Source organism: Budorcas taxicolor, chromosome 7 (assembly GCF_023091745.1).
Source record: "Budorcas taxicolor isolate Tak-1 chromosome 7, Takin1.1, whole genome shotgun sequence".
Taxonomy (NCBI): domain Eukaryota; kingdom Metazoa; phylum Chordata; class Mammalia; order Artiodactyla; family Bovidae; genus Budorcas; species Budorcas taxicolor.
The window spans coordinates 8,146,251-8,160,300 of record NC_068916.1 but is presented as its reverse complement, the minus strand read 5'-3'; the positions used below and the strand labels follow the sequence as shown (position 1 = coordinate 8,160,300).

The following is a 14,050-nucleotide window of genomic DNA, read 5'->3' as shown; positions in this document are numbered from 1 at the left end:
ACATGATTAAATATATGAATTCATATTATCCAAACTATTAACTGTATGAATTCATGTTATCCATACTATTAAATATATAAATTTATGTTATAAAAATATTGAATATATGGATTTATATTACCCACACTATAAAATATATAAATTCATTTGATCAACATATTACATAAATTGATTTATTTAAAGGTATTGAATGTAGCAATTTATACTAATAGTATTTATTACAATATATTGACTGCTATTTATTGTATATATAGTAATTCTAGTAAGGACATAATCCATTTTTAAAAATTTTATTTGAGGATAAGTTTAGATTAACAAAAAAGTTACAATGTTATAAAGCTACAAAGATAGTGTAGATTTCTCTTACTCATGTAAGAGTAACATTTTGTATGATCGAGGTACATTTACCAGAACTCAGAAACGAACATCGATATTTACTGTCTGTACAAGGCTAGTAAGTAGACTCCAGACTTCACCTGGATTTCTGCAGTTCTCCCATCAACGCCTTTCTGTCCCAGGATTCCACACTGCGTTTCATCCTTTGTCTCCTTAGGCTACTCTGGTCTGTAACAGGTTTTCAGGACTGTTTTGAGGAGTACTGGCCAGGTCTTTAATAGAATGTCCCTCAGTCTGGGCTTGGCTGGTGCTTTCTCATGATTTGACTGGGATTATAGGTGTGGGGGGCCTGGCGAATCCCATGGACAGACAGAGGAGCCTGGTGGGCTGCCGTCTATGGGGTCGCACAGAGTTGGACATGACTGAAGTGACTTAGCAGCAGCAGCAGCAGCAGCAGCAGCATAGGTGTGGGGGAGGAAGACCACGGAGCTGAAATTCTCTCGCCACCCCATGGTCTCAGGAGTACCTGAGGCCCACCTGGCATCACAGGCGGGGCTGACCTTGACTGGCTAAGACTAGTAAGGACAGGCCAGTTTTGGACACACCGTCTGTGTGTGTGACAATGTGGAGTCCACTGTTTGTCGAGCACTTACTCTGTCACTATAGCTTGCTCTACGACACGAGGCCAAGCGTGCCAGTTGTTCGCAGAGAGATATCTGACCCTGGGGTCATGCTCAGCAGCAGGGGTCTGCACTTTGGGATGGGCCCGGATTAGCATCTCAGCCCTGCCCCTTTCCAGGCATGACCTCTGGCAGGCTTGGAGCCTCTGTTTCTTCATCTGTAAAATGGAACTAGTCAGAAGTCGTACCTAGGAGAGTCGTTATGGAGACCTGAAAGGTCCTGCCTCGGCCGTGATCTTATTCAACCATAAGATCACTAAGCAATTATGTCAAACCTCACCCATTAGTAAGTCCCATCTGAAAGAACCAATAGAAATTCCCAGACATCAGCAAAAAGCACAAATGGGTGTGGAGTCAGAGGCAAGTCATAGACGGTATCTTTAGACCATACTATTTTTCAGGCACCCTGCTAAACTTTCTTAAAAAAATTGTTTTTTTAATCTTGAAATAGAGTTTCACAAGAAATTGGAAAAAAAAAAAAAGAGGAAGAGGTTTTATGTATCCTTTACCCAGATTTCCCCAAAGGTAACATCTTGCATAACTAGGGTGCAATATTATAACCAGGAAGTGGACATTGTTAGAATACAGAGAGAGTAACAGAAACCGTTTGTGCATGTGCGTGTATGAGCCTTTTCTTTCTCAGCAATTTTATCACCTGTATAGCTTCAAGTAACCAGCATGGTTGATACACGAGGACTGTTCCCTGACCACAGGCTCCCTCCCACTGCCATTTAGAGCTACACTCACCCCTCCCCACAAACCCCAGCCTTGGCAGGCCCTAACCCAACTCCATCTCATTTATTTTATTTCGACCATGTCACAGAAGATAAAGTCGCAGACCATAACCTTTTGTTCCTTCAGCATAGTATGCTCAGCTTTTCACAAGCATTATTTCATAGAAAATCCTCATAGCAGCCCTTTCAATTTTGGGATTAGTACTCACGCTAAAGGGAGGAAACAGAGACTCAGAGAGGTGCAGTAATTTTTCCCAAGGTCACACAGCCTGTTACTGGCACAGTCTTGGACTGGTTCATGCCAAAATGTGTCCAAGAAGCATCCCATTTAAGGACTGTGAGTTGCCTTCGTCTCTGCTCTCCATTCATGAGGCTAAGGGGGTTGTGGGGTCAGACCAAGGAGGACTTTTGAGAGGCTGTTGTCTTTGGCTCTGTGACTGAGTCCTGTCTCCAAGGGCGTGACTCACTCAGCTGCAGAGATCTGGGAGCCCCTGATGAGCCCAGGGCAGTTTCAAAAATAACTCGAACCTGACTGCTATTGCAAAACAGAGGCCTCCAAGGAGAAGTCAGTGTGGGCTCTTGGCTCTAGAAGACACAGGTCCTCAGGGCAGCTGCTGCATTCTCTGGGACAGGAGTCAGCAAACCGTGGCCCAAGGGCTAAACCCAGCCCACTGCTTGTTTTTATGAATAAAGTTTTATTGGAACACACTCAAGCACATTAATTTGTAAGTTATCTACGGCTGCTTTCACATGGCATGAAATTAACCTCTTTGAAATGAACAATTCCTGCATACAAGTGTTTGAGCTTTTGTTTTCAGTTCTTTTGGGGCCACACCTAAGAGCTATATAAACTCCATATTTAACTATTTTGAGTCTGATGGCATTGTTTTATGATGAGACTGCTTCACATACACACTGCTTCACAATAATCTGTGTGTTGCTTACACCAAGGTATCTTTGATTTTGCTACTGTTGCTGTTTTTCAGTTGCTAAGTCATGTCCGACTATTTGCAGTCCTATGGGCTGCAGCATGTCAGCCTCCTCTGTCCCTCACTATCTCACAGAGTTTGCTCAAATTCGTGTCCCTGGAGTTGGTGATGCTATCTAACCATCTCATCCTGTGCTGCCCCATTTTTGCCTTCATTTTTTCCCAGCATCAGAGTCTTTTCCAGTGAGTCCGCTCTTCTCGAGTAGTGCCTAAATCAATGCCACTTTTGGTGTGGCCTCTGAACCCCAGCCTCAGCATCACCTGGGAGCTTGTTGGAAATTCAAACCATAGTCCCTACCCCGACATGCAGAATCAGAACTTCTGGAGCCGGGGTCCAGCCATGTAGGTTTTTGTGAGCCCCCAGGTGATTCTGGCACATTGTGGCCTCAAGCCAAACCTGGCCCACCATTTGTTTTTATGAATAAAGTTTTGTTGAAACACACTGGAGCCCATTCCTTTGCATGTTGTTTATAGTTATGCCAAATGACTCTGGCCCACATTAAGCCTGAATTCCCGTGTTCTTGTTCCTGGAATATGTCCTCCCAAGTGTCCCCATTTGAGCCAGCTGATGACATAATGCTTCTACCCTCTTCTACTTTTGCAGTCATCGAGTGGGAAATAGAACGGGCCCTGCTGAGCTCAACGGTTGGGGATCACGGGGCAACAGTCTTCCTGAGAGATATCCAAGGCCTCAATAAACACATCCTGGAAGACTGTGCCCTCAAAATGGTGGACCGTCTTGCAGATGGTTGCCTGGACACGGATGCCCAGAACCTTCTCAGCAACCTCAAGGGGCGCATCGCTGACCGGCAGCCTGGAGTTCTCAAGGCCCACCACCTAGCGTGGAGCCGAGACCTGGTGAACCCCAAAAACAAGGCTCATGCCCGATACCTGAAGGAGCTCGGGGAGCAGTTTGTGGCCAGGGCCAACCATCAGGTTCTTGAGTGCCTCCGGGAGCTGGAGGCGGGCAGGCAGGAGTTGGCGTGGCTCTACCAGGAGATCCGCCACCACCTGGGACTCAGTGCCGAGGTCAACCGGACCTTCTGTGGACGCCAGGAGCTCCTGACCCAGCTGGGGCAGCGACTGCGACAGAGTGATGGCCGCCCCCACCCACCCCTGGTGCTTTTTGGACCCCCAGGCATCGGAAAGACGGCTCTGATGTGCAAGCTGGCTGAGCAGATGTCGGGGCTGCTCGGCCGCAAGACAGTGACCATTCTGCGGCTTCTGGGGACATCTCAGATGAGCTCTGAGGCCCGAGGCCTGCTCCAGAGCATCTGCTTCCAGGTGTGCCTGGCCTATGGGCTGCCCTTGCCCCCTGCCCAGGTCCTAGAGGCCCACACCAGGCTGGTCCAGTTTTTCCACATCCTCCTCCACACCGTCTCCAGCCGAAACTTTGAGTCCCTCGTGATCCTGCTGGATTCGGTGGATGAGGTGGACTCTGTCCACTGTGCTAGGAGGATCCCCTGGCTGCTTCCCAAATGTCCTCCGAGGGTCCACCTCATCGTCTCGGCCTGCTCTGGACAGCGGGGGGTTTTAGACACCATGCGGCAGGTGCTCACGGACCAAGGGGCTTACTGGGAGGTGAAACCCCTCTCTGGAAACCAAGGGCAAGAGATGATCCAGCTCCTGCTGGCCGCCTCGAGGAGGACACTGAGTCAGGTGCAGAGGGACATGCTCTGGGCCAGCCTCCCAGAGTGTGGACACCCAGGGCGGCTGAGGCTGGCTTTCGAGGAGGCCCGGAAGTGGGCCTCCTTCACTGTGCCAGCCCCGCTGGCCTCCACTGCAAAGGAGGCAATGCAACAGCTATGTGCCCGCCTGGAGCAGACACACGGGCGGCTCCTGGTGGCCCGCGTGCTGGGCTACATTGTGTCTTCCCGGTGAGTCTCTGCTGGGTTCACTCTGTTTTGAACTGTACGCGTGCATTCTTCTCCAAGGGCTGCCATAACAACCTGGGTGCCTTAGAACAATGGAAGTCTATTCTCTCACAGTTCTGAGGGCCAGAGTCTGAAATCGAGGTGTCAGCAGAGCCACACTCCTGGAGGCTCTGGAGGAGACTCTGTTCTGGGCATTCTCCTTCGTTTCCGGCGCTGCCGGCCATGCTCAGCGTGCCTGGGGTTGTAGAAGCATCACTCCAGTCTCCACCTCTGTCATCTTGTGGCCTCCTCCCTGTGTGTCTCTCTGTCTGAATTTCCCTCTTTTCTTGGAAGGACATCACTCATTGGCTTAGGGTCTACTCCTGTCCAGTATTGTTACTGACCGGGGTTCTTGGCCTTGTCCAGTATTGTTACTGACTGGGGTTCTTGGCCTTCTTGATCGATAGAAATTGATCAGAGGCCAGACAAGAAATCCAGGCAAGGCTTTACTGGTACTTCTGCTGTGAGCTCAGGCTTTCCAGGTGGCGCTGGTGGTAAAGAACTTGCCTGCCAATGCAGGAGAGGCAAGAGACATGGGTTCGATCCCTGGGTCAGGAAGATCCCCTGGAGGAGGGCGTGGCAATCCACTCCAATATTCTTGCCTGGGAAATCCCATGGACAGAAGAGCCTGGTGGGTTATAGTCCATGGGGTTGCAAAGAATCGGACACGACAGAAGCAATTTAGCATGCATGAATTGCTGCAGCAGGGGGGAGGGAGAGCAAACGACGATCTCCTTTGCTTGCTTGCTTGCTCCCAGTGAGCTGGTTCCTTATTTGGATGAAGGTCAGCTGTCGGGCTGGAGGGATAGCTTAGGTGGTTTGTCCACCCCTCTGGTGGTGTGGTAGGCAGGGGGCATGTGAAACACCCTGCTTTTGCTCCCAGCTCTTCCGAGGCGGCAGCTGAGTTTTTGCTCTTTTTCTGTCTTATCCATACTTTCCCCAGTGGTGCATGCATGAAGCTATTTTCAGTTCTTTATAGTTTGTTTTTATCCTGTTGTTTGAGGAGACGTTTGTCCAGGTGCAAGCACCGCCGCAAAGGGCCCCAGGTCCCAGGTCCCAGCCTGTCTCAGTGGGACCTCATCTTGACCACATCCCCAAAGACTGGTGTCAAATAAGGTCCTATTCACAGGGTCCCCATGGGCATGAATTTTGAGGAACACTTATCAACCCAGTATCATGCATACCACAAAGTTCACCCTTTTGAAGTGTCCAGTTTGGCAGCATTCAGTACATACACGGTGTTGTGCTCCTGATAACCATGAGGAATGGTTCCTCACCCCACGAGGGAGACCCTGTCCCCGTCGGCAGTTACTCCTCATCCTCCTCTCCCAGTCCCTGGTGGCCATGAATCTGCTTTCCGTCTCCACGCATTTGTCTAGGTTATCTCTCTTTCCTTCTGTCTGTCTATGTATCTGTCTGTGAGGCATCACCGATGCAATGGACACGGACGTGGGTGAACTTCGGGAGATGGTTAGGGACGGGGAGGCCTGGCATGCTGCAGTCCACAGGCCTGCAAAGAGTTGCAAAGAGATGACTTAGTGACTGAACAGCTACAGCAACACGGATCTGTCCATCATCTGCCGGGGCTTCTCAGGCGGTGCTCGTGGTAAAGAACCCTCCTGGCGATGCAGCAGGTGTAAGAGATGCGCATTCGATCCCTGGGTTGGGAAGATCCCCTGGAGAAGGGAATGGCAACCCACTCCAGTATGCTTGGCTGGAGAATGCCATGGACGGAGGAGCCTGGTGGGCTACAGTCCCTGGGCTCAGCACATCACCTCTCATCTGTCTAGCATGCTGCTGACACCTAGTGGTTGGAGGCTAGGAGTTCTCCTAGCATCCTAGAGGATCTGACCCTTAGCATCACAGTGGGAGGCTGAGAAACTCTGTTAGGCACCCGTTCTGGCCTTTTCAAACACCTCTGTACAGAGTGGGTTGCTGAGTGTCCGTTGTATATGGCTGCTGAAAGAAATAATGAGATTATACTTGCAAATAGACATCACTGGCCAAGGTCCCTCAGCCAGCACCACATGCAGAGTGGTGTGACCTCCCACACAGAGCTTGTCTGCAGTGCAGGAAAGGCAGGTCTCATGATGGGGAGCCGCTGCATCGCCAGGAGGTTTCTTCACCACTAGCACCGCCTGGGTCCACATTGTCATGGGGATGTCTTTGGGGATGGAGAAGGGCTCTTAACCTAGTGGTTCGGCTGTGACCTTAGGCACATCCCCCAATGCACAGCTCTAGCACCGTCCAATAGAATATTGGCAATGAGGGCAACGCTCTATCTCATTGTCCACAGTGGTAACCACGAGCTACGTGTGGCAAATAAACACTTGAAAGCCAGCTTATCCATCCCAGAAACCGGATTTTAAACTTCATTAATTTTTAACTTTCAATGACTGTGTGGCTGGTGACGACTATACTGGGTATCATAGCTCTAGACTCGATGAGACACAACATCTTCGAGGGCAGGGATGGAATTGAATTCCTCTCCCCCTGGCCATCCAGGACCATGAATACACAAACCTCAGTTTCCCCATCTGACAAACGGAAGAAGGCCCCCTCCTGCACAATTCCAGCTCTTGAGGGCACCTTATCAGAGAGACTCACATGCTCCGAGAACCATCCCTCTCCCCTGCCACTTACCTTGTCTCTCTCCTTCCTGTGAGTTGGCTTATCTTCTTCCTAGCAACTGGTGTTACTGTTTCTATTTTTCCCGGTTATTTTCTACGTGGCTCTCTGCGCTAGATCAGCTTCGTGGGCCTCTAGCCCTCTGTCCTCCAGGGGGCAGCACAGAGATGACATTCCATAAACAGGGGTTAAGCAAAAGTGCCCACGCTTTACCGATGTCAGTGGCCTTCCAGGATGCAGCCCTCTGCTTCTCTGAGGATGAATGGACTGGCCTGGTCCCTACCCAGAGGGCCCCATGCAGGGATGTGATGCCAGAGAAGTGTGGGGCTGTGCTTCCCTTGGATATCCAGGTTGAAAGCCTCTTAGGATGTCCCATTTTTTTGATCTGGTGGACAAGCCATTCATTGTGCCTGAAACCGCAAAGAGAGACTCTAAGCCTGGTTTGTTTCGAGAGTATACTGAAGATTGAGAAAGAAGATTTTATTCTTTTTTTTTTCCTTATGGCTGCACCTTGAGGTATGTGGCTTCCCTCATAGCTCAGTTGGTAAAGAATCTGCCTGCAATACGGGAGATCCCAGTTCAATTCCTGGGTCAGGAAGATCCGCTGGAGAAGGGATAGGCTACCCACTCCAGTACTCTTGGGCTTCCCTTGTGGCTCAGCTGGTAAAGAATCGCCTGCAATGTGGGAGACCTGGGTTTGATCCCTGGGTCAGGAAGATCCCCTGGAGAAGGGGAAGGCTACCCACTCCAGTATTCTGGCCTGGAGAATTCCATGGACTGTATAGTCCATGGGGTCGCCAAGAGTCAGACACGACTGAGAGACCTTCCCTTTCACTTTCAAGGAATGTGGCATCGTAGTTCCCGGACCAGGGATCAAAGCTGTGCCCCCTGCATTGGAAGCAGAGTCTTAACTACTGGACTGCCAGGGAAATCCCAGAAGATTCTATTCTGAAAGAGGAAATGTTTGAGGAAACACTGGACCACCCCATGTAAACCCTCATGTTGTGGCTCCCAGGAATATTGGTTTGGAAAGACCTGTCAAGAGGAGAAAAGCAGATTAGGGAGATGGCTGGCTACTCCAATGGGGAAACTGGTGAACACCGCCAGTGACTCAGCTGTGACTGTTAAAGATGAGATGATCTCGTGGAGGAGATCTCAGAGAATACTGATAACACCTACCTTGTTGGACAACAGAAAATTCCAAGTGAGCAGGCATTCTGTATGTGTAAAGAATGTGGGAAGTGTTTTTCAGCAAAATGAAAACTAATCAATCAGTTCAGTTCACTTCAGTCGCTCAGTCGTGTCTGACCCTTTGCGATCCCATGAATCGCAGCACGCCAGGCCTCCCTGTCCATCACCATCTCCCGGAGTTCACTCAGACTCACATCCATCAAGTCCATGATGCCATCCAGCCATCTCATCCTCGGTCGTCCCCTTCTCCTCCTGCCCCCAATCCCTCCCAGCATCAGAGTCTCTTCCAATGAGTCAACTCTTCGCATGAAGTGACCAAAATACTGAAGCTTCAGCTTAAGCATCATTCCTTCCAAAGAAATCCCAGGGTTGATCTCCTTCAGAATGGAATGGTTGGATCTCCTTGTTATCCAAGGGACTCTCAAGAGTCGTCTCCAACACCACAGTTCAAAAGCATCAATTCATCTGTGCTCAGCCTTCTTCACAGTCCAACTCTCACATCCATACATGACCACAGGAAAAACCATAGCCTTGACTAGGCGGACCTTAGTCGGCAAAGTAACGTCTCTGCTTTTGAATATACTATCTAGGTTGGTCATAACTTTTCTTCCAAGGAGTAAGCGTCTTTTAATTTCATGGCTGCAGTCACCATCTGCAGTGATTTTGGAGCCCCCAAAATAAAGTCTGACACTGCTTCCACTGTTTCCCCATCTATTTCCCATGAAGTGATGGGACCAGATGCCATGATCTTCATTTTCTGAATGTTGAGCTTTAAGCCAACTTTTTCACTCTCCTCTTTCACTTTCATCAAGAGGCTTTTTAGCTCCTCTTCACTTTCTGCCATAAGGGTGGTGTCATTTGCATATCTGAGGTTATTGATATTTCTCCCGGCAATCTTGATTCCAGCTTGTGTTTCTTCCAGTCCAGCGTTTCTCATGATGTGCTCTGCATAGAAGTTAAATAAGCAGGGTGACAATTTACAGCCTTGACGTACTCCTTTTCCTATTTGGAACCAGTCTGTTGTTCCATGTCCAGTTCTAACTGTTGCTTCCTGACCTGCATGTAGGTTTCTCAAGAGGCAGGCCAGGTGGTCTGGTATTCCCATCTCTTTCAGAATTTTCCACAGTTTATTGTGATCCACACAGTCAAAGGCTTTGCCATCGTCAATAAAGCAGAAATAGATATTTTTCTGGAACTCTCTTGCTTTTTCCATGATCCAGCAGATGTTGGCAATTTGATCTCTGGTTCCTCTGCCTTTTCTAAAACCAGCTTGAACATTAGGGAGTTCATGGTTCACGTATTGCTGAAGCCTGGCTTGGAGAATTTTGAGCATTACTTTACTAGCATGTGAGATGAGTGCAATTGTGCGGTAGTTTGAGCATTCTTTGGCATTGCCTTTCTTTGGAATTGGAATGAAAACTGACCTTTTTCAGTCCTGTGGCCACTGCCGAGTTTTCCAGATTGGCTGGCATATTGAGTGCAGCACTTTCACAGCATCATCTTTCAGGATTTGAAATAGCTCCACTGGGATTCCATCACCTCCACTAGCTTTGTTTGTAGTGATGCTTTCTAAGGCCCACTTGACTTCACATTCCAGGATGTCTGGCTCTAGATTAGTGATCACACCATTGTGATTATCTTGGTCGTGAAGATCTTTTTTGTATAGTTCTTCTGTGTATTCTTGCCACCTCTTCTTAATATCTTCTGCTTCTGTTTGGTCCATACTATTTCTGTCTTTTATCGAGCCCATCTTTGTATGAAATGTTCCCTTGGTATCTCTAATTTTCTTGAAGAGATCTCTAGTCTTTTCCATTCTCTTGTTTTCCTCTATTTCTTTGCATTGATCACTGAAGAAGGCTTTCTTATCTCTTCTTGCTATTCTTTGGAACTCTGCATTCAGATGCTTATATCTTTCCTTTTCTCCTTTGCTTTTTGCCTGTCTTCTTTTCATAGCTATTTGTAAGGCCTCCGCAGACAGCCATTTTGCTTTTTTGCATTTCTTTTCTATGGGGGTGGTCTTGATCCCTGTCTCCTGTACAATGTCATGAACCTCATTCCATAGTTCATCAGGCACTCTGTCTATCAGATCTAGGCCCTTAAATCTATTTCTCACTACCACTGTATAATCATAAGGGATTTGATTTAGGTCATACCTGAATGGTCTAGGGGTTTTCCCTACTTTCTTCAATTTGAGATTGAATTTGGTAATAAGGAGTTCACGATCTGAGCCACAGTCAGCTCCTGGTCTTGTTTTTGTTGACTGTATAGAGCTTCTCCATCTTTGGCTGCCAAGAATATAATCAATCTGATTTCAGTGTTGACCACCTGGTGATGTCCATGTGTAGAGTCTTCTCTTGTGTTGTTGGAAGAGGGTGTTTGCTATGACCAGTGCATTTTAAATGGAGTAGCCATCATGGTCAACAAAAGAGTCTGAAATGCAGTACTTGGATGCAATCTCAAAAACAACAGAATGATCTGTGTTCGTCTCCAAGGCAAACCATTCAATATCACAGTTATCCAAGTCTATGCCCCAACCAGTAACGCTGAAGAAGCTGAAGTTCAATGGTTTTATGAAGACCTACAAGACCTTTTAGAACTAACATCCAAAAAAGATGTCCTTTTCATTATAGGGGACTGGAATGCAAAAGTAGGAAGTCAAGAAACACCTGGAGTAACAGGCAAATTTGGGCTTAGAACGTGGAATGAAGCAGGGCAAAGACTAATAGAGTTTTGCCAAGACTAATCAATATCAGGGAATTGAACACACACACACACAAGGTGTTTGTATTCCTTGTAAGCAGAAGCCAGCCTCCCTCTCTCATCTGCTTTGAAATGAACTCTGCTTGTTCTCCAAGCCAGAGGAAATTTGTGGACAAGTCCCTTAGTTTCTCCAGGCAAATGCTTGCAGGTATTATGAAGTCCATTCCAGTCCGATGCTTATCGTGTTTAAAGCCACTTCCTTTTTCAGGCAAAAACGCATGGGGTGGTTTATGCATTATTTTCCTAAGTTACTTCTCTTCCTGTGCTACTTGACTCATCTGAGATTGGGGGAGGGATGGTTCAGGGTTCTGTAGGTGTGAGAAGGAAGGAAAGATCAGGAAATGTCTTACTTGATGGGTACAGCTAGAACCAGGCATGAGTACCAGCTAACCGTGGGCACTGCCCAAACGCTGATCTCCATGGTGAACCCTTCGGTGATGGGCAGGGTGCCATAGAGCTGGTCACATCTGTCCCTCCCTCAGCTTCTGCCTTCTCCAAATGCAGGAGACACAGGTGTGCTCCCACGTCTGTCCCTCCTTTCTGCAGGCATGGGCTCTCAGAGGCGGAGCTAAAGGATGTCCTGTCCTTGGACGACGAAGTCCTGCAGAGCGTGTACCAAGACTGGAGCCCACCCAGCAAAGAGCTTCTGCGCTTCCCGCCCCTGCTGTGGGTGAGGCTTCGTCGAGATCTGGGTAACTGCTTGGCCAGGCGGCCCGTGGACGGCTTCACCCTTCTGGCCATCACCCACAGGTGAGTCGAGCGGGTTGATGACACTGTCTGGGTGGAACTCCAAGACCAAGGACTCCCTGATCGGGTTCCTCTTTGTTTCAGATCCTTCTTCACTCCCCATTCCCAGGAAATAAAGTCTACTTAGCACAGCATGCAAGGGTCTCCCCACCGTGAGCTCTAACACAGCTAACTTGTTTGTTATCATTATTAGTCACACCACACACCTTTTTTTTTTTTTTTTTTTACTTTATTTTGCTTTACAATACTGTATTGGTTTTGCCATACATTGACATGAATCCGCCACGGGTGTACATGAGTTCCCCATCCTGAACCCCCCTCCCACCTCCCACCCCATATCATCTCTCTGGATCATCCCCGTGCACCAGCCCCAAGCATCCTGTATCCTGTATCGAACCTAGACTGGTGATTCGTTTCTTACATGATAGTATACATGTTTCTATACATGCCATTCTCCCAAATCATCCCACCCTTTCCCTCTCCCTCAGAGTCCGAAAGACTGCTCTACACATCTGTGTCTCTTTTGCTGTCTCGCATACAGGGTCATCATTGCCATCTTTCTAAATTCCATATATATGTGTTAGTATACTGTATTGGTGTTTTTCTTTCTGGCTTACTTCACTCTGTATAATAGGCTCCAGTTTCATCCTCCTCATTAGAACTAATTCAAATGTATTCTTTTTAATGGCTGAGTAATACTCCATTGTGTATATGTACCACAGCTTTCTTATCCATTCATCTGCTGATGGACATCTAGGTTGCTTCCATGTCCTGGCTATTATAAACAGTGCTGCGATGAACATTGGGGTACACGTGTCTCTTTCAATTCTGGTTTCCTCGGTGTGTATGCCCAGCAGTGGGATTGCTGGGTCATAAGGCAGTTCTATTTGCAATTTTTAAAGGAATCTCCACATTGTTCTCCATAGTGGCTGTACTAGTTTGCATTCCCACCAACAGTGTAAGAGGGTCCCCTTTTCTCCACACCCTCTCCAGCATTTATTGCTTGTAGACTTTTGGATCGCTGCCATTCTGACTGCACACCACACGTCTTGTGGGCTCCCAGCTCCCTGACCAGGAATTGAATTCGAGCCCTCGGCAGTGAAATTGCAGAGTCCTAACCGTTGGACTACCGGGGAGCTCCCACAATGAACTGCTTCTTTAAATTGAGGAGAAATTCACATGAAATCCATCATTTGAAAGCAAACAGTTGACCACATTTAGCATCTTCACATGCTGTACAGCTATCACCTGTGTCTACTTCCAGAACATTCCCACTGCCCTAAAAGGTACCCCATCCCCATTAGCAGCCACTCCCCAGTCCCTGCTCCCCCAGCCCCTGGCAGCCACGTGCCTGCTTTCCGTCTCTATGGATGTGCCTGTTCTGGACATTTCGTATGGATGTAATCGCATGCAGTGTGGCCTATTGCGTCTGGCTTATCTCACTCAGCGTGACATTTTCATGGTCTGTCCATGTTATAACATGTGTTAGTGCTTCATTCCTTGTTACGGTTGAGTGATATTCCCCTGCAGGCATGGGTCACATTTTGTTTATTCGCTCATTCGTTGACAGACACGTGGTTGTTTCCACCTTTTGGTGATTGTGACTAGAGCTGCTGTGAATAGGCACGCACAAGTTTTTATTTGAACGCCTGCTTTTCCATTCTTTGGGGGGTATATACTCTGGAGTGAAGTTTCTGGATCATACAGTAACTTGCTTTATGTTTAATTATTGAGGAACCCAAATTTTCCAATTTTAAATTGGAAATCCCATGGACAGAGTCTGGAGGGTTATAGTCCAGGGGTTCCCAAGAGTCAGACATGACTTAGCAACGAAACCGCCACCACAGTTAATTCACAGTTTTGTGTTAGTTTCAAGAATACAGCAAAGTGATTCAGATATATACATATTATCATATATTATATATGTGTTATATATGTATAAATTAGTACTTATATAAAAATTATCTTATATATTATTATATATTATTTATACTTAAATATTAATGTATTTATATATATCAGTATATGTTTATATATGTTCTTTTTCAGATTCTTTTCCATTATGGATTATTA

General features: G+C 47.4%; 1 protein-coding gene across 1 annotated transcript in view; it reads left to right on the top strand.

The window, feature by feature from the left end:
• NWD1 (NACHT and WD repeat domain containing 1) overlaps positions 1–14,050 on the top strand; it is a 76,372-nt gene that overhangs the window by 11,986 nt on the left and 50,336 nt on the right. The window contains exons 4-5 of the mRNA XM_052644063.1: positions 3,343–4,615; positions 11,777–11,980. Of these exons, the coding sequence (XP_052500023.1) occupies positions 3,343–4,615; positions 11,777–11,980 (1,477 nt within the window). The remainder of the gene's footprint in view (positions 1–3,342; positions 4,616–11,776; positions 11,981–14,050) is intronic.